Source organism: Berghia stephanieae, chromosome 4 (assembly GCF_034508935.2).
Source record: "Berghia stephanieae isolate SIO BIC M18660-M18661 chromosome 4, UCSD_Bste_1.3, whole genome shotgun sequence".
Classification (NCBI taxonomy): Eukaryota; Metazoa; Mollusca; class Gastropoda; order Nudibranchia; family Aeolidiidae; genus Berghia; species Berghia stephanieae.
The window spans coordinates 63342234-63364232 of NC_088363.1; the positions used below are offsets into that span (position 1 = coordinate 63342234).

Consider the following 21999-nt stretch of genomic DNA (forward strand, 5'->3'; position numbering starts at 1 on the left):
CTTTGCGGTTTGGAAGGGACGGGACTAGATCATTGTTTGAGCTTTGGACCCCATTGCGTTTTCGGAAAATTTCTTCCAAGAATGAAGCACCATTCGTATTTATGTTGCTACTACTTGAGCCATTACTATTCACTGTCTTGAAGTTAGAACTGTTGTTCTGAAGTATATTGTTCAGTTTTTCATTCTTTTTTATTTGAGGGTTATCGGTTGTGACGTGAGTTTGGAAAAGGGACGCTGCCGCCGTGTATACAGTTTTTGGTATGAACTCGGAACTTGGCATTGACCACTCTCTAAGGAGCGCTGCTGATGACATTGGCAAAGATTTTGCTTTACTTGTATCAGGCGAGGCCGATGTCATTGACGAAATGAGGTTCAATGTTTTATCTTTGTGTACATCGGATTTATTCGATAGGACTCCCACTGCATTCTTCTCGTTTCCTTTGTCAAAAATCTTATCAGTGCTATCTGAAGACAACGAAGAATTCACCGTCATACTATTCTTGACTTGTTCGTCGCTGTTACTGGTTCCTGAAAAATAGAATTTATCACCATAAATCAAAAATAGGATTACTTGGAAAATTCTCATATCAAAATGATTGTTACAAATAAACTTTGTTGCTTTAAAAAATAGCAAAATTGGAAACCTAAAGCAATTTTAAAAATTGTCTTGACGAAATCAAATCCTCGCGAGGTCCTATTTTTGAGAGTTTTAGTCAAGATGAGGGTAATTTAAATCGATCGATATTTGAAGGACAAGTTGACTGGCCAATTGTTTAAAAAATACGTGTCTTTCCAGAGTACGATAAATCACCGGCTAAAATTCAATTTTCAACACCAGATTCATCCCTATATACATATATGTACATACTACAGTTTTAAAACGATTGGACTCATTTCTTCAATTTTAGAAGGCTGACCAGTATTTGTAAAACTTATTAATACTCGCGTACATTTTAGAAACACATATTTTATTCCCTTGTGGTCCAGTGATTGGCTGACAAAAAAAAAAAAAAAAATAAAGTAAGAGAAAGAAATTCACGATGTTATGGGAGTTTTTGCTCCCAGTTTTTTACACTTAGCGCGTCACTCCTTCCTGGTCCGTCCCCCCCCCCCCCCCCCCCTCAAGCCTTTCCCCCCTGTCTTTGTGTCATGCTATTTTTCTGCGCATCTATTTCTGTATTTTCTACGATTTACAATACAATGACATACAACACGTTCCTTCAGAACAATGACAGGCTGGGGGGAAAGATTCCTCTTTATTCTGTATAAAAAACTAAGGATATAAACACTGTCCAGTCGTGTGGAGGTACTCGAGAAAATGAAAGTGAGAAAGACAGAGTGGTGCAGGGGTTAGAGGTGAAAAAGGTGTCCCATCTGTTCCATTTTTTGGCGATGAGCTGTGTATGATTTTGTATTCTTCGCAAAAAGATGATGGGACGTGCCTATCCCCTTTCGTGACCCCTTTAACGATACTATTTGAAAACGTGAGCTTTTATTTATTCATTTATCATTTAATTATTCATTTATTATTTATTCACTCAATCATTTATTCATTTATTTATTTATTTGTTTATTTTCTATTTTATTTTATTTTATTTTATCTTATTTTATTTTATTTATATATTCATTCATTCAGTCATTTATTTATTTACTAATATATTCATCTTTATCCATTAAAAAAATTGATATATGTTTTTTTAATTTTCTCTATTTTAGCAGAAGAAACATTAAAAATTATACTAACGACATTGTAATTTCCATACAGAGTCAATAAATATTATCAGAATCTTATCTTATCTTATCGTCTCCTGTTTTACAGGGCAGTATTTTTAAAAAACACTTCCCGAATTTACTCTCTCTCTCTCTCTCTCTCTCTCTCTCTCTCTCTCTCTCTCTCTCTCTCTCTCTCTCTCTCTCTTTCTCTCTCTCTCTCTCTCTCTCTCTCTCTTTCTATCTATCTATCTATCTATCTATATATCTATCTATCTATCCCCCTCTCTCCCACTCTCTCTCTCTCTTACTCCCTTTCTCAAAAGAAGTCTCATGTTTGAGACTTTTTGACAAGGTGGTGGTGGTCTTAATTACTAAACGATACATACAACCCTAACCATCCACCCCGACATCTGCCACCGTGCCTAACAACCTACTAATAAACTACACTTTTATAGCCACACTGGAACTTACTAATACTGTTTTATTTGAATGAGTTTTTATCTTTGTGTGAGCATGTGTGTTAGTGTATGTGTTTGTGCGTGTGTTTGGTGTAGTTTGTAGAAGAAACATTTATCGGTTTTGAAACGAAATATCGCATACCATCAGATGTTTATATTCATGTATCTAGATGATTACGAATTAGATGTTCACAATTTCTGTTTTGTTACGGTGAGAACCTCTGTGCAAAGATGCCCTGATGCCCTAATGCCCTAATTTCTTCTCGTCCAATAGTATGATACTCGCTTTCGGATCGGAAGGTCCTGGATTCGAGTCTCGCTCGGCGCATAGTTGAGTCCTTTGAAAAGGCTCTTTAATCACATTCCCGTATTGAGGTGAAAAATGAGTCCCTGGCCATCAACAGCATTGTCTATGTCGGAAAAATGGTAATATCGCCTAACAAGCGTCATGTCTCGTTCTACATGTTTCGTGTTGCTGTTGGTCAAGGAGCCTTTGTAAAGCGTTTTGAGCACATTTAGCGGATATTGCGCTATGTAAAATCTTTATTTTTCTTTCTTTATTATTTTTTTTTTTTTTGGTTTAATGCATATACAGACACTTGACTTATCCAAGAGTTTCTGTTGTCATACAATTAGTTTTGATCTTATTTTAAATAGGAAAACATTTTTATCTTATCTTATCTTATCTTCTAAATGGCTGACAAGGATGATGTAATATCAATGCCTTATACATGATTATTATCATCATCGTTATTAGCATTCTTATGTATCACCACCACCATCACATGATTGTGCTACAAACCATGAAATAGAATTGTATTAATCTTGATAACGTTTGTATAAAAACAATAATATTATGAACGCGCACATCAATTGCCCTAAACGCATTCTTTTTTGACAATCAATCTTTTTACAATGATATTTTGATATAAGAAGCCGATAGGGCCGATTCAAATTATTGCTCACGTCCAAACAAACGTCGTATGTTCAACGGTCTTGGGTGTTCGTGAGTGATAGATTTCACATCTCATGTCCAACCATCACGTCGTCATCGTGCAAGGCCTTCCACGTGACCGACGCCTCTTGTTGTCAAGAGGGTTCCATATGACACCCTGATTTCTAGCATGACTGAGATTTTAGTGGATTAACTAGCTGATCTGATCGGAGATATATAGGGTCTTTGTTCCAAGTTAACGTAAACATTCTTCTTCTTCTTCTTCTTCTTCTTCTTCTTCTTCTTCTTCTTCTTCTTCTTCTTCTTCTTCTTCTTCTTCTTCTTCTTCTCCTCCTCCTCCTCCTCCTCTTCCTCATCCCTTCTTCTTCTTCTTCTTCTTCTTCTTCTTCTTCTTCTTCTTCTTCTTCTTCTTCTTCTTCTTCTTCTTCTTCTTCTTCTTCTTCTTCTCCTCCTTCTCCTCCTCCTCCTCTTCCTCCTCCCTTCTTCTTCTTCTTCTTCTTCTTCTTCTCATCCAGTCTCCCTTTCAATAAATTTAGTTTACATTACAAGTCTTAGAGAGAACAAGAACTTATATTAAAGGTTAGGCCCTGATCACAGTGAAGCAAGTGATTCGAATCTACGACCTTCAGGTCCAAATGCCAGTGAATTCCCACTATGGTATTGGCTAAAAATGTAAGGAGGCATAATATTATGTACGTAGTTTAAATCTGAAACTCAAAATGCTAATAGAATACATCTATTCATGTGCTTAGTAAAGGATTTTCTCCCTTGAAATATCCATCAACAGTTCTGTGCTCAGGCATATCGATCAAGGCAGATTATAACAACAAAATACCGGTTTGTCCTCGTGAGGTCAGAGGTCACCAAAAACTACGTGATCGGTGTTCATGATTGAGCAGAGAATTTCTGAGTGATTGACACACGCAGACGGGTGGACAGGGCTTGAAGGATCTTGTGAAAGCAAAAGATGGTGGAGTAATCGACGAAGAAACGGATTCGAATACTAAAGAAGTGACGAAAGAAAAGATGATGCTGGGTTAAGGAATGAAATTGTGATTATGCATTCTAAAATCGATTTGATAAACAAAAATGATAATGGAATTCTAAAATTTATTAAGGAAAGAATTGGCTTTAAGATTAGTAGGAGAGTAAAAGCGTTTTGACAATTTTAGGTCATATAACCGGAAGATAATAAAAAAGAAAAAAAAAAAGAAAGAAAGACAGAAGAAGAAGAAAAAAAAAAAAAGAAAAGAAAGAGAAAAGACGGTCCTTAACACAAAGAGTATTTGGTTTAGATTAAGAGTCCAGGGTCTGCAACCCTCTCGGGTTAGGGATACATTTGGAAAAAAATTAAGATGGGAAGAATTGATGGATACGTTGATCCCAGCAGAGTAATCCATACATGTACGAAGAAATTGAGATTTTTTTCTTGACCTCACCCCCCCCCCCCCCATTTTCTCTCTCTCTCTCTCTCTCTCTCTCTCTCTCTCTCTCTCTCTCTCTCTCTCTCTCTCTATCTATCTATCTCTCTCTATCTATCTGTCTATCTATCTATCTATCTATCTCTTTCTCTCTCTCACATTACTCCCTCTTTCCCTGTATGTTTGCCTATTCCTCTCTCTCTCTCTCTCTCTCTCTCTCTCTCTGTCTCTCTTTGTCTCTCTGTCTCTCTCTTTCTCTGTTTGTCTGTCTCTCTCTCTCCTATGTCTCTCTTACTCCTCTTCTCTTACTCTATCTCTCTCTCACACACACACACACACACACACACACACACACACACAGCAGTGATTTGTTGGATGGGTCTGTTAGATCTGACGGAAAGTACTGTGCGATAGAGTCCTATACAAATGATTGCAAACAATTATCATTGACCGTTTAACGCTATAGAAACCGGGATAAACTTCGGCTCCATGGGCCTTGTGGCTCTGAAAGACGACACAGAACAAGGAAAAGACTATGTGGCTATGTGGTCTTGTGGTATGGCACTAACTTTCGGATTGGAAGGTTCTGGGTTCGAGCATCGTTGAGTCATTGGAAAAGACTCTTTACTCACATTCTCTCACCGTGCTCAGGTGTAAAATGAGTACCTGGCCGTTAACAGCGTTGTCTATGTCGGAAAAAATTTGTAATATCGCCTAACAGCCGACATGTCTTGTTCTACATGTTACGTGTTGCTGTTGGTCAGAGACCCTTGTATAGCGCTCTGAGCACGTTTAGTGGATATTGCGCGATAAAAAAAAGCACTTTGGCACTGACATGTCGTGTTTCCTATTGAATCAGGTAATAAACCTAATTTCTAATAAATAAAATTATAGGAAATTGTGAGCATTGGAAAACTATATTATGAACTCTACCATATTACATAATATCGAGAACAACATTTAGAAATATTTGACTATTTTTAACATAATATCTATTTAATCGCCAGAAGCGAATCTGAATTTTCAAATTTTATACAAATAATAAAATTTAAGTTATCATCATCATCATCATCATCATCAATATCATCCTCAATATCATCATCATCATCATCATCATCATCATCATCATCATCATCATCATCATCATCATCATCGTCATCGTCATCATCATTATCATCATCATCTCATCATCATTGTCGTCGTGATACTCATCAATAACAATAACAACAACAATAAGAATTAAAATAACAACAACAACGGCACGAAGGATAACGAATGTATTACAAAATTCATTAACTCTAATCCAGGAATTTTTCCAATGATCATATCATTCGTTTTTGTGTTAATGGAAGTGCTTAAGGATAGAGAACTGATATTACAAATGGAAACAGTGTTCTGTGTTTTGGTCAAGGCGTAAGGGGGTTCACTGATCTAGAAAATGCCCTTATTCATCAGTTGACCAGCGGTCATCTTAGGTGACAGGCACTAGTGGAAGTGCCAGAATGAGATGCCTGGTTTCACGTCCCTCTTCTGATAGAATTGGATGTTTTATCTTGGTCAAATGAAATATTCCACTCCCCCCCCCCCCCCCTCTCTCTCTCTCTCTCTCTCTCTCTCTCTCTCTCTCTTTCTCTCTTTCTGTCTTTCTTTCTCTACCTATCTCCATCTATGTTTACCTATCCCTCTCCCCCACTCTCACTTTCTCTCTCTACCTCTCTCTCTCTCTCTCTCCCTCTCTCTCTCTCTCTCTCTCTCTCTCTCTCTTCATCTCTATCTATTTGTCCATCTATATATATATATATATATATATATATATATATATATATATATATATATATATATGTACATATATATATATATATATATATATATGTATATATATATATATATATATATATATATATATCTGTCTCTCTCTCTCTCTCTATATATATATATATATATATATATATATATATATATATATATATATATATAAAATATATATATATATATATAATATTATATTAGATATTTAGATTACTCTAAACTAGGCTAAAATTAAGCGACTGGTCTTTCCCTTATGTTTCAGCAATGTGCTTTTAAATTTTACTTGTTTCTATCTATCTATCTATCTATCTATCTATCTATCTATCTATCTATCTATCTATCTATCTATCTATCTATCTATCTATCTATCTATCTATTTATCTATCTATCTATCTATTAGATATAAAGCAACAGGGTCACACCAACATCAAAACAATATCGCTTATGCCTGGAAGAGAAATATACAATAATCAAACACCCTCATGAAGCCGCACTCAAGGCGAAAAATGAGATGTACAATACTTGTCCATATCGCCGGAAGTACTTATTAATCAACTACAAACCTACGGAACCACGTCAACAAGCGACAACACACAACAAACCAAACTCATGTAACACACAGTCCTGACGATGGCTGAAAAAGGCCTGAAACATCGATGTAGACTGACTCCAACATTGTGGTAAATATTAAAATATAAATTCGCTCAATTGCTACATGTCGAGCACTATTCTTACCATATTTGTATCCAACACGATTCAATATCTATCTATCTATCTATCTATCTATCTATCTATCTATCTATCTATCTATCTATCTATCCTTTTTTCTTTCTATCTATCTATCTTTACAATCTATTTATCTATCTATCTATCTCTCTTCCTATCTCCATCTTTATATTAAATTAGCTTATAGCTTTTTTTTTGTTCTTGAGGCTCTGAAAAAGAAATGGGTCTATTTTTAGAGATAGAACTCAAAAATACAATTGATGTATAAACAAAGAAATCTGAACTAAGGTAAAATTAAGCGACTGGTTTTTGCCTTATGTTTCAACAAAGTGCTTTTAAATTTTCATTGTTTATCTCTGTAACTTGACACGTGAGTGCGTCAGATATGATCTTTTATTATTTTCATTTAATTCAAAGTCGATGCCTCATTACTATTCCATCGTGATTAGCAATCACACACATCTTCTCACCTACCCACCTAATTACAAATACATCGACACATTGCTTCTTGTGCTTTGGGCATTTAATCTTTATTACTTTATCTATGTAGTATGTACAGCTTGCATTTACCTGCAGAACTGATAACCCAATCTGTTATGGGTTCATTGCTATAATGAAAATATTATAATATTCTGATAGACTCTTAAACCGACGAAAAATATATTGTCCATTACAACAATGTTAAATCAAGCCTATAATTGCGTTCGGTTATCAGACATGCAAATAATATGTGCACATAGACTAGATGTGTAGCATTCGACGTGAGCATATTATTTGGAGGTCTGATATCCCGGCGCAATTTTGGGCATAGTTTAACATTGTTGTAAAGGACAATAATTTGCGCCATTAAAAAAAAAACCCATTACAACAATGAGCCCATAATGATTTGGGTTATCAGACCTGCAAATAAGTATACGTTTGTAACATTGTTTTTTTTTTTTTTTGTTGTTTTTTTTTGTTTGTTTTGTTTTGTTTTTTTTGTTTTTGTTTTTTGTTTTTTTGATTTTTTGTGAGTTTAAAAAAATCAATTTTCAATCATTTATTTATTTATTTATTTATTTATTTATTTATTTATTGAATTTTCTTAATGCATGTTCGGCCAATCAAAACGCAGCATAAGCGACTCATCTTTATTCTAGACCACCGGACTTTTTAAAGATATTTTAACCAGAAAACATTTTTCTTCACTATATGTGACCCACCGTGTTTAAACGCCATTATGTCTGGTGTGCCAGATTATGTCCCAAAAACATAAAAGTAATTGAAACTTAGAAATTAAAAGAATCAGAAATGTAAGACTTTAGTTTTGTTACTTTAGAATCATTTCATTTCATTGCTGTCAATAAAGCATGAAACGGTGAGTCATTATGAAATTATGAAATGATTTCATTCATTGTAGTTTGTTGACAAAATTATGGTAATCCGAAACGTCCTCATTATCTGTCTTCGTTAATGAAATAAAAAAAAAATTGAGCTTTTATATAGAGCAATATCCACTAAACGTGCTCAAAGCGCTTTACAAGGGGTCCCTGGCCAAACAGCAACACTTAACATGTAGGACGGGACATGACGCCTGTTGGGCGATATTATAATTATTTCGTACAGAGACAACTTGTTAGCGGCCAGGTACTCATTTTGCACCTGAGTACGGTGAGAGAATATGAGTAAAGAGCCTTTTCTAAGGACTCAACTATGCGCCGAGCGAGGCTCTAACTCAGGACCTTCCGATCAGAAAGCGAGTGTCATACCACTAGACCAAATAGCCGCTTCCTTCCCAGTTCAATATTATTTTTTTTTAATGTCTTCGAGCTCTAGCCGCAATATTTGCATTATTGTTTACTTTGAATTCAATTCTCAGGAATTAGAATCAACCCGATTGTGGTGGCGATTTGTGGATCAGGCATTTTAGCCATCGATTCAAATTACCTCCAACTTGTCAAAAACTGCTAGTGGACAGGGGAGTGAGAAAAAAAATATCTTGATTTCACCAAAGATCGATCCGGGTCCTTCGAGCCTAGTGCTCTACCAACTGAGCTATCGGAACCACCCGAGTTAGTAGTATCACTAATGGCCAATGGAATCATTTTGTCTCGCCTACGACGAGAGTTCTCTGTGAAAATTGATCGAAATTCTTTCTCACACCATTTCAAAATTTCAATGGTGTTTCTTTCCCAACCAGGAAGTTTGATTTTCTTTTCAAACAATGAATTAATCAAAATTTCATTCAATTCACTTTAAAAATTTATTGTTGAAATACACTGTTGGACTATTGTGTTCTAGTCATCCAAGAAGTGTAAAACGTAGTAGCAGCAGCAGTAGAAGTCACACGTGCTTTCTCGTCACAGATGTTTCTTCCGGGATACCAAGACTAACTTCCGGGTATTCGATTTATCATAAGATCAAGTCAGAAATTGTAATAAAGTACTCTAAATAGGCAATGAATACAGTGCATCAAATCTACCACATAACTCCTATCCTCCAACATTTCTCTCTCTCTCTCTCTCTCTCTCTCTCTCTCTCTCTCTCTCTCTCTCTATCTATCTATCTATCTATCTCTATCTATCTATCTATCTATCTCTCTCTCTCGCTCTCTCTTCCTCTCCCTCTCTCTCTCTTTCTTTCTCTCTCTCTCTCTCTCTGTCACACACACACACACACACACACACACACACACACTCCCACCCCTTTGTCTATGCATGCATGTGAGTGTATGGGGGATTTGGAGGGGGGGGGGGGGGTGAGGGTTTACAATGATTCCAACTTCAACGTGCGACATCTTTGTACCAAATTTTACATAAGCAATAAAAAATTTCTGAAAAATCTATTTCCTTATCCGATCGCACGCTCGTTGCAATTATTACCTCATAGACTTTGATTTGTTTTTCAAATTAAATCACCTAAAAATGTGACGTATGCCAATTGTATGTAGTCTTTGTGTTGAAATATAAATATTAAATGAATTTTTTTAGATATCTAATTTCGCGGATTGGTGAGAAAACCCAATGAAGCGAAAACGACATGCAAGTGCTTGTTGCACGTGACAGTTATCCTATTACAATCGAAAGCATATTTCATATTCAGTCCAAGACAACGTCTTATATAACACAATGGTTTATTTGCCTGATAACAAACTGGGGATTTATGATAACAAATCTAACACACTCGCTTACGTCAAAGAAGGGTCGTCATGGACGTTAATTTACGTGTTCGATTAACAAAGATTGTATTGAAATTGAAATCTGAGATGGTGAAGGATTATAGAACTGGTGAGGAAACGCAGTCCATCACAACACCAACAGCCCCTGATTCTGACTTTATAAGACATACATTGTTTGCATCTGTGTCAAGCTGTATTGTTATGACGTGCTTTAATGAGATTTTAATAAAGTCTGCGACGACAACGCGCGATTAATATATCATTATTTAACCATAAAATTATAACGGTAATTAATCATTATATTACCGATGTTCTCTGAAAAAACACATTATAATAACATTGGCCTGAAAACTGGACCTTAAAAAATCGATCGATTCAAATTAAATGAACTTCATCTTGGCAAAAACTCGAAAACCTGGGATTTTGCCAGTTAACTGCCTAACTCGGGGGGGGGGGGGGGGGGGGGGGGGGGGGGGTTCGAATTTTGAGAGTTTTTGCCAAGATGAGGGTCAGAAATCTGAAGATAATATTTGAAGATGGGTTTTTTGGTTTAAAAAAATTTAATTAAAAAAAAAACATCAAACAAGCAAAAAAAAAACCAAAAAAAAATCGAGCTTTTATATATCGCAAAATCCACTAAACGTGCTCAAAGTACTTTGCAAAGGATCCCTGACCATCAGCCACACGAAACATGAAGAATGAGACATGACGCTGTTAGGCGATATTGTAATTTTTCTCCGACAGAGACAACAACGCTGGCCAGGAACTCATTTTACACCGGAGTACGGTGAGAGAATATGAGCAAAGAGCCTTTTCCAAGGACTCAACTAAGAGCGGAGCGAGGCTCGAACCCTGGACATTCCCGATCCGAAAGCGAGTGTCGTACCACAAGACCTCATAGCCGCATACTTGTCTTTTTATAGTACGGCAGGTAAGTTGCTAAAGACGAGTTTTCTGATCCAAATTTTATTAATGTGTATTGTCAGAGTACGGCATAATGGACGATAATAAAGTGTTCATATTTCTTAGCAATGCTTTGATTTTTAAACATCCTATTCTTCGTCACATTTGTCTCCGTTGAGACCTCCTGCGTTACTCTGGTGTTGTGTTGGAAGAAAATGTAATAAAAGAAATTCACAACGTCATTTTTTTCTCACGTAGGGACAGTAAGATTGTCCTGATTTGCATATCCATCCCAAGTCGATTACTATTCAAATGTTACACTCAAAGAATATATTATCGGTTGCGAGAATAAAAAAAAATCCCGGAAAAGTTTAGAAGCCATTAGTCTTAATATTATAAATTGTGATGCAAATCTGAAATTTTATCGCCCAAAAACCCCCATTTATTGAAATATACACATTTTTTCAAGATAACAATATTACTGAAACATTTTTGATACAATATTGTTTAAACAAACACACCGACTGTTTTTGTTTTGGTTTTTGCCACATCGAAAAATTGGAACATGATTTTCAAATTCTGATGTGATCTGTCGAGTCCCCCAGTTTGCTGTTTGACTATGCGTAGCCTTTTTTCATGATCCAATTAATTTTCTAATGTCTTAAATATTTATTTACTCCCATGCATTTTGAATTGACTCTTTTTTGCTCTGTATACTTTGTATGAGCCATATAAACCATGTTGGACATACATTTTTTAAAAACCCTATAGTCCACTGGATTCAAATCAGGACACATTGAAGACCATTCACCTTTGTAAATAATTCGAATGTCAATTTCTCTTAAGACTATGTGTGTAATGCTACCTGTGTAGGAAGTTGCCGCCTTTTTTAAACTTGAAAAACAAATGACGATCGGGATAAAGTGAAATAATAAGTCTTTTTTTTTCTCTCTTCTCTTACCCTTTAAAAATGATATTGATAATGAAATCCGTTAAGCGAGTAACCTATGGTACATGAAAGATGTTCTTCGCATAATTTGGAATTCTCGAGAGTCGGCGAATAGATAACTTCTTTGCTTTTTCCTGTGTGGCTAAAAAAGAAAGTGAGTGAGCTGTTTATTTGTTTGAACGTTTGTTTGTTGTTTCTTGTTAGTTTGTTTCTCATTCGCATTCACTCAGGAAAGTGATGAAACTTTTTCCTGTGTGGCTAAAAAAGAAAGTGAGTGAGCTGTTTATTTGTTTGAACGTTTGTTTGTTGATTCTTGTTAGTTTGTTTCTCATTCGCATTCACTCAGGAAAGTGATGAAACGTCTTATATCTATCAACCGGAAAAGAACCATCGGGCGCCTACAAGCTGGGGACGGCTCCGCAAACGTTGTCAATCATTTTGGTGTTGCTCTTTCGATAATAATCCGCTTCTTGAGACGTTTCTAGGCCAATGGAAGCACGCATGACAACAATATAAACATGATGACTACGAGTTACTTCATCAGAGCAAGATCGTCACATTCTGCTGCAACACCGTCAACGCCGCTTCCTTCCTGCTATAGAAACAGACAGAATGACGATGGGAAGACGTTGCAGGGCCAATCTCAGCATCGTCTGTCGTCTCCGACAGCGAGGCTTCCACTGCTGTCACCCGGCAGTGCGGCTTATCTAAACAGCCAGGCACCGGCAACAACGGCATCTCTATACCAGATGTGCAGGTTATCGCATCTGAACTTGGAGGTGGGCTGGAGAGTGGTATAATGACCAAAACGTCCTGGAGGTCGTCGCCTGGACTGCAATTGGGCAACGCCACCTGTTAGGTCCGATTATTTTTAGAAACATTGACCCTGGCCGTGGCAATGATGTCTGCTGAACACTACTTCAATCAAGTGCTGAAGCCAATGATCATACCCATTTATAGCGCCTTCCTCATCATTAAATTAAATCAAATTGAGCTTTTATATAGAACACTATTCACTAAACGTGCTCAAAGCGCTTTACAAGGGGCTCCTGACCAACAGCAATACTTAACGTGTAGGACGAAACATGACGCCTGTTAGGCGATTAATACATTTTTTTTCGGACAGAGACAATGCTATTTACGGCTAGGTACTCATATTACACCTAAGTACGGTGAGAAAATGTGAGTAAAGAGCCTTTTCTAAGGACCAAACTATGCGTCGAGCAAGGCTCGAACCCAGGACTTTCCGATCAGAAAGCGAGTGCCATACCAAAAGACCAAATAGCCAATACGACAACGCTAAGGCACATTTCGCCTTAGACCAGCGACAGCCCATCAGTTGGAGGAGGTTGTTCTTCATTGTGGTAAAACAGAATGACCTCACTCAAACACCTAACTGATGGATTCAATGCATGCCAGATGCCGCGCTGTAATCGATGCCTATTGAACAATAATGTGATCTTATAAAAAAACAAAAATAATGACGCATACAACGTAATGAGTTTTTTATTTTTTAGTTTTTACATGTAAATGTTTATAAATTTTTTTTTTTGCTGTTTATAATTTTTTTTTTTGATTATGTGTATAATTAGCGTTGTTCGTGTACTGTGTTAGGGCTTAATCTATGTTATGCGCCCAGAGCCCTCCTGATGAAGGGATGTTTGGCGCACTATAAATCTATACCATTATAAATAGTTAGTTTAATGTTACGCTCCATTCAGCACAAGTGCGTAGTAACCAAGCAAACACTTACACTTCTGTTTATATCTCAAGAGCCTATTACTTAAAAAAAGGACGTGCCAAATAGTTCTGTGCCGTCTATCTGGATTTTAAGTGATGGATTTATGCTTTTATTGCTCTTGTTATTGGCTGAAGAAGGGTTTTGAGCCCGAAACGTTCCGCATTTCATATTCTGTCCTTTTTTAAAGCTGCTATAATCATTTTTGTTTATTACTATCGATTTATATAAAGCACAATAAATGGTCTCTTTTTTTAAATAAATGAAAACAATTACATTCACATTAGCCCGGACTTGCATGTCTTGTGCGGCTATGTGGTCTTGTGGTATGACACTCGCTTTCGGATGGGAAGGTCCTGGGTTCGAGCCTCGCGCTCGGCGCAATGTTGAGTCCTTGGAAAAGGCTCTTTACTCACATTCTCTCACCGTACTCAGGTGTAAAATGAGTACCTGGCCGTTAACAGCGTTGTCTTTGTCCGAAAAATTGTAATATCGCCTACCAGGCAGCATGTCCCGTCCTACATGTTAAATGTTGCTGTTGACCAGGGACCCCTTGTAAAGCGGTTTGAGCACATTTAGTGGATATTGCGCTATATAATGCTCAATTGTTTTTGTTGCTCACTTGCGAAACTTTTGTTGCTCAGTATATTATTAAAACGTAAACGTTTTCCATTGTGAATAAATTATGACCCGTCTCATTTTCATGTCGATGTAAGTGGGAATAGACCTTATTCTATTCATTCTATATAAATAAATTAGGCTATATATATATATATATATATATATATATATATATATATATATATATATATATATATCACTTTTGTATGTAACAGACATATCACCCGCTTGGCAGATCTCTTTGTCCTTACGTACAATGCTTGTGATGACTGGGAAATATATATCATTAAATCCAATTAGATCAGGTCTAGATAAAAATTTAATTAAAATTTGATTCTTCCCCTAAGTGGCCAATACATAAAATAGAGAGCTGTCCCTCAAAAAAAGTAATGAACAGATTTTCTTAGCCAAGTTTGTACAAGTTTATTATTAGTATGATTATGGAAGGGGATGTTTTTGACTATCAATCAAACCACTTTGTGTTTAATTAAGAAACGTGTAATACACACGTTTGCAAACAAAATTCCTTTTTATGAGATGAATAAAGTATCATCACATCTTATTCAAAACTCAAAGAGTCTTCTGTTATTTCTTTTTAACTACAAATTTGATACGGACTTTACCCTGGGGTTATGCCGCTGCAGTTTCGAGGAATGATCTGCCAGAGCACCTCAGAAAGGAGACAGATTTGAGTAGGTTTGAGAGTCTCTTGTGACAAAGGTGGCAGCTTTACTTCTCCGACTTCTTAAGATATGTCTTCTGTTCCCTCACGTATATTTGATATTCATATATAATGAAACAGTGAGACATGTCAATTTTTATGTATAATATATAGTATTTAATTTATGTGCAAAGTATTTTTTAAAAATTCTTATGTCGGTGAAAAGCTTAAAGGGCTTGCTGATTTTAAATCAGATTTTATTAAGAAGATATTATACATCATTATTCTTTTTTCAAATTATTACTTTTACATTTTGTTTACCAACAATTAATAATGTGTTCATTCATTCATTCATTCATTCAGTTGTCCATTATGATAGATGAAGAAAATTGGATTTGAATTTAATGTGGGATTAGAAAATCAATTTCGAATGTAAGAAACATGATTCGTTTACACAAAACATAGAGCCATTTATTTTATCACAAATTTGATAACTCGAGTAAACAATTAATCTAATTTTGATCACCAAGCTCACACCAACCGCTCTGTCGCATGTGAAACATTACTCACCCCACCCTCCTATATTTCTCTCTCTCTCTCTCTCTCTCTCTCTCTCTCTCTCTCTCTCTCTCTCTCTCTCTCTCTCTCTCTCTCTCTCTCTCTCTCAGTGTGCTCCCAATTCTTTATTCTCACTATGTTATTATCTTGAAACCATCTAACTACCTATCTACCAATCTATCTATCTATCTATCTATCTATCTATCTATCTATCTATCTATCTAGCTCTCTCTCTCTCTCTCTCTCTCTCTCTATATATATATATATATATATATATATATATATATATATATATATATATATATATATATATCGGTTATAGCATTCTCTCCTCTTATTGAGCCAACATTTATATTATTGTTTCCACAGGCTCATTTACCATATCACAGGACTTTGCATTGAAGATGAAGTAAATGAAACCCTTGAAAGAATATTGTAGGGAAAAATAAGAAGTTAGAATACTATACTAATTCAATATCCTTAAACAGTCGAGCACTTTAAAGATTCGTGCACAATCTTTTCATCTATCAATCTATCTATCTCCCTATATATTCTAGTATTTCTCCTCTTAATTAGCCTACAATTATATTGTTTCCACAGTTTCATTTACTATATCCTCAGATTATGCCCTGATGTTATAGTGAATGAAACTGGAAACAATTTCGTAGGCAAATACTATACTAATTCAAGCTCCTTAAATAGCCGAACACTCTAAAGATTCGTGCACAACAATATTTGACAAAACATCTATCTATTTATCTACCTAACCATCTTTCTTGCTCTAATTTCTCTATTCTCTCTATTCTAATAGCTTTCTCCCCCATTTCATCCACATTCCCCACTCTCCATCCAACAGCTAACTGAAATACTGTATTATAAAGTTCGATAATGTACGGGTTAGTTTGCCAGAGGAGAAAGTGGGCCAAAGACAAGACTTGTCAATATCAAGGCTTAGTGTCGGTGGTCAGTGGTAGCCACTGGTCATTAAATGGGGATGAAAGCCACAGATTAGTCAGGTGTTGGGTGACAGCGGACCAGCCTCCATTTTAATCATCACTGGACCTGTTAATCAAACCCTTTACAGGCGGGATTCGAGTTAGATCTAACACGATATAAAAATATTCTCTGTCGTAATCTATAAATACTTCATACCTGAGCATGTATACAGGGGAATATTAAGCAAACGAGCTCAAAGCTCTTTACAAGGGGTCCCTAGCCAACAGCAACGCTTAACATGTAGGGCGGAACATGACGCCTGTTACGAGATAATAAGCCATTAAAAACTGTGGACTGTAAAATAAAAAGTATTGAACAAAAATTATCATAACATATTTTTTAAAAGAATAAATACTAAGCATGAAACGTTTCGAGATCAAACCCATTTTCGGCTAAAAACAAAAATGGAACACAATGATGGTGGTCATCGCTAGCTTGACTGGACATACTACAGTGACCTTTGCTCCCCTATGTGGGATTTTACGTAGTATATTATAGATAGTGTGCGTTTGGTCTAGAAGTTCACAACTTTGCCATCCGGAAGTATAACGGACCAACACACTGTGTATAACCTTGAACGTTTATAGTCTGGTTAATACAGTTTAGTGAGAATTACTCATAAATGTGGATGGCAAAAAACAATAACAAATACCCGTGTGACGTCAACTTCGTTCTATCTATATTGTCGTTTTACCTGATTTTATTTTTACCAGAAGAAGGGGTTTTGAGCTCGAAACGTTATGTATTACATTTTAGTTCAGTACTATTCATAATAAAATCAAAGACACAAAAAACGACGCGACTCGTTATTGAACGACAACCTTGTCTGTAAAGGTTGAATTTGTGAGGTTCCGGAGTAGCAGCATGATTATCACACGAACATTCCAAAAAAAATAAAATAAATAATAATAATAAATAAAACTGAAGTTTCCTTTATTCGTCCCCATGGGGAAATTTGTCTTTAGGATCTATATTCCAAGGGAAGACCGGAATAACCCAGGCGTCAGCCGCAGTGCAGCGCCTCAAAGTGAGCTAGGGCCAGGTGACTTGCTCAACGTCACACAGCGCGGATGGTGATCGAACTCGCTCCCCCCCCCCCCGCGCCCTCCTTTAAATAAAATTAAGTAAGATAAAACAAAATAACACCAAGTCTCTTTATTCATTCTCATGGGGAACTTTTTTTCTTTAGGGTCTGAGAAGACCGAGACAACTCAGGCCTGAGTCGTAGTATAGCGCGGCAAATTGCCCAATCGGGGTTAAGTTTCTTGCTCAAGGAAACAAAATGAGATGAAAACAGCAGAGCTCGAACCCAGGCTCCCGGAATGATAATGTCATTCGTTATCGGCTACCGATGTATCTATTAATCTAATCATAATATCAAAACGACTAAATAAAAATCTCCTTTGGTTTTAGAGGCATAGTATGTCTACCAAGCGGCACTAATGAGTGGAAAGAGATGATGAGATTCAGATGTACATCAAAGCATCACTGACTGCATATTGCATTCTGCTTAGCTATCCAACTAAAAAAAAAACCAAAACCTGAGCTTTTATATAGTGCAGTATCCACTAAACGTGCTCAAGGCGCTTTACAAAGGGTTCCTAACTAAGAGCAACACGTATCATATTATAGAAAAGACATGACTTTTGTTAGGCGATAGTACAATTTTTTTTTTCAGACAGAGACAACGCTGTTAATGGCCAGTTACTCATAATTTTACCCCTGAGTACGGCGAGAGAATGTGAGTAAAGAGACTTTTCCAAGGATTCAACTATGCGCCGATCGAGGCTCTGATCTTACCCAGAACCTTCCGATCCGAAAGCGAGTGTCATATCATTAGATCACTCCCATAGCCGCACAAAAAGGCCCCAAATATTTCTAAAAATAAAAAGCTACACGACGTTGTCCCATTAAAAACTCCTTAAACTGTCCGAGTCAAAAGCTTCGAGAACTGTCCACTGCAGGAAATTGGCCCCGAATTGCCTGGGATTGCTCTGACTCCAGCACGGCGGGGTTCCAGAGCAGAATGAAATCGCCACTGACAGCTTTCCAATCTTTCTAGGTTAAGTGGAGAGTCTGTGTGACAGTTGTCCGTGACATTTGAAAGTAGTCCGGGTTGTGGTGTACGGTTGACAGATCAGTTTTGTAAAAAATTGCCAAACAAGTCATAGAAAAATGCCAAATGGTTTTTGTTTAAATGTCAAGCTACTATAATGTACGACGATGTAAAAAATTTTTATTTTATATTATTACCTAATGCAATAAGTAAAGGTCATAAAGTAATGAAAATTCCATTTTATCTCATCATTTAAAGTTGAAAATGAGCATATTTCCTCTAATTTCTAATTAGTATTTGTTTAATAGATCGGTAAAATTAAGGGGCCGATCCCGAGTGCAGTCGAGATTTTCTCTGTCCCCCCCCCCCCCCCCCCCCCCTGTCCACCTAGCAGTCATTGGGTAGCTGGGCCTGTAAGGTCTGGCGAAAGTACTTTTGGGTTAGACAAGCGTCCTATCCAAAAGGTAGCAAGCAATTGCTATTGTCCTTTCCACACTATAGAAACCGGGATAAACGCCGGCTCTATGGCTCTGAAGGAAAATTAAGTGACTTTTATAAGATTCCAATAAAATTCGACAATGCCAAACACGATTTTCCCTGGCTAAACGGCTTAAAATCATCAAGTTCCGGTATTTGGCATTCAAAACGCCAAATTGGCAACCCTGATGTGATGGTTGGGGCTGTTACCATTTTTTGATTTAAAAAAGGCAGGAACTTGAAAATTCCCACTATTCTTAAAGAAATTATAAAGAAAGAATTGTAGAAAACAGAACAACTGTGTGACAGAAAATTCTACCATTTGATTGAGTTTATAAATGAATGAATAAATAATTTTTAAACAAGTTTGTTCTTTTGTATAGCTGATATCCACGGTTTCAGATGCGCCTTGCGTTTCACTCGTCCTTCAAATATCGATCGATTAAAATGACCCTCATCTCAAACCTGAGTCTGACACGTGATTTTGTCACGTTTTTTTTTGTTTGTTTTGTTTTGTTTATTTGTTGTTGTTTTTTTTTTTTTTTGGGTGTTTTTTTTTTTTTTGGGGGGGGGGGGGGGGGGGGGGGGGGTTGTTGTTGTTGATGTTCTAGCCTTAATCTCATTAGAGTCGAAAGTATTATTGAGCACAATAAAAAAAAATATTTTGATTTTAAAACAGTACAAGTCGCTCCTTTGTTGGGGTTTTATCGCAGTGCCATCACCCTGTTTATATGACAGCGGGCAATTTTGTTACTATGCGTTGCAATGAAAACAAAAATAATCTTCGGCTCTAAAGACTTTTAAATTAAAAAAAAAACTGGGCTCAAAGTTATTTTTTTTAAATTCTTGCTTGATCAGGCAAACAAACAACATTGGAAAAATAAAACAACATAATAAATCAGAAATAAACAGACCTCTACATTTTTTCTCTGAAGACAAATTTTAAATTGTATGATTTTGTGTTGGACTGTTAGTACTGATGGAGTAGGCATAATACTTTTATGTTTCTCACTTTGTGGAGGTCCAATTTGCTCAGACTGGTTGAATGCGTAAAATGTGATTGTGAGTGAAGTCAATTAATCATCATCATCATTATCATCATCACCATCATCACCGACATGATCACCATCTTCATCATCATCATAATCATCGTCATCTACAACAGCAACAACAACAACAACAACAACATCATCATCATTAATATTATAATTTTCATTCACATCATCATCATCATCATCATCATCATCATCATCAGCAGCAGCAGCAGCAGCAGCAGCAGCAGCATCATCATTATCATCATCATCATTACCATCGTTATCACTAAAATTTCGTCAAGCTGTAAAACGTGGGGTTTAGATCACATTAGCAGTTACTGCCTTTCTTTGAAAAAAAAACCCAAACCAAATGGTGGTTTGGATGAAGATTTTTGATGAGGGAGGAGAAGGGGATGGTGAAGTTATACGTCATGATGGAGAATCGCCCCACCGATAACTATTGTGGTGGTGGTGGTAGTGGTGATGGTTGTTGCTGCGGAGGTGGCAGGGATGGTTGGCCTGATCGATCGTCAGATAATATAACCACACGTAATAAGTTATTTTGGGGACAACGTGGCTCAGCGGTACGGTCTTTGCTTGGTACCCGAAAGGTACCGAGTTCGATCACCCACCGCTGCGCTGCGTGGCCTTGAGCAAGTCACCTCGCCCTAACTCAATTTGCGGCGCCTGAGGTATTCCAGTCTTTCCTTGGAATAGACCCTAGAGACAAATTTCCCCTATGGGGTGAATAAAGGGAATTTTATTTATTATTAATATTTATTTTTTTTTATTGGAAAAATACTGAGAAAAAAATTCACTTACATCAGTTTCTTGAGAAAATTTGAACAAAGTTAGTTGATTGTCTGTCCAGCCACATTCTTTTTGGAACCAGAGAGAAACTATTTCTGCTATTCTAATGAAGCTATATCGACGGATTTGTTTTGGTTTAGTTTACTTTAATTCAAACTGATATAAAACTGATGAAAACGATTTTTTCTTTAGTTTTTTAAAATAACTTATTACTTGTGCTGAATCACAAAAATGACATTTTGTCAAGTCTCGAATAGATAGATATACAAAATGAGTTTAAGTGGTTTCCCAAATTTAATGTTTCACAATGACTCATCTATTTCCTCCGCAGGCAATTTGAAGCCAAACTTTATTCACATATAGTACAAGGTGCCTGTCAGACACCATTTTCCACAGTATTCTTACGGTATCCAACATTGCCTATGTCAGGTACTTTTTAATAGTTTATTTAATGCCTAAACCACATAAAAATACATTATCGAGGGCAATGTCACCCAGCAGGTCATTGAACACGCTCAACATTGCTTGACTTTGTTTGTTTTTTTTAAACGACCGTTCCTTTAAGCCACTTCGGTACATGTTGATCAATATCACCATAACAAATCTATACAAACAATATAAAAGTATAGCAAACCTCCAGACTGTCCGTCTGACCCTGAAGTGGTCAATATGACCTGAAGTGGTCAGTTCGACCCTTGTCATCAGACCTCAAGTGTGTTTGAACGAGTGGACAGTCGGGCGCATCGGATGACCAATTTGTTCTCTCTTATTTGCATGTATATTTCTTGACCATACACACTCGTAGACGCTGACCTCTAAGGCAATGTTTGTCCATTGTTCTTGGTATTCAGGAGACGGTGACTATGTTTGTATTTGTATTTTTCGTCTCATTATTAATGCCAGTGCGCTAACATTTTATGGGATGGATTAAAACGAAAACAGGATGTTACTATCTTG

The 21999-nt window shown here is 36.6% G+C and overlaps 1 protein-coding gene across 1 annotated transcript in view; it reads right to left on the minus strand.

Annotated features, from left to right (window-relative positions):
* LOC144970994 (histone-lysine N-methyltransferase MECOM-like) overlaps positions 1–21999 on the minus strand; it is a 216603-nt gene that overhangs the window by 149303 nt on the left and 45301 nt on the right. Inside the window, exon 3 of the mRNA XM_078911271.1 lies at positions 1–528. This exon is cut by the window's left edge and continues 674 nt beyond it. Coding sequence (XP_078767397.1) covers positions 1–528 — 528 coding nt within the window. The remainder of the gene's footprint in view (positions 529–21999) is intronic.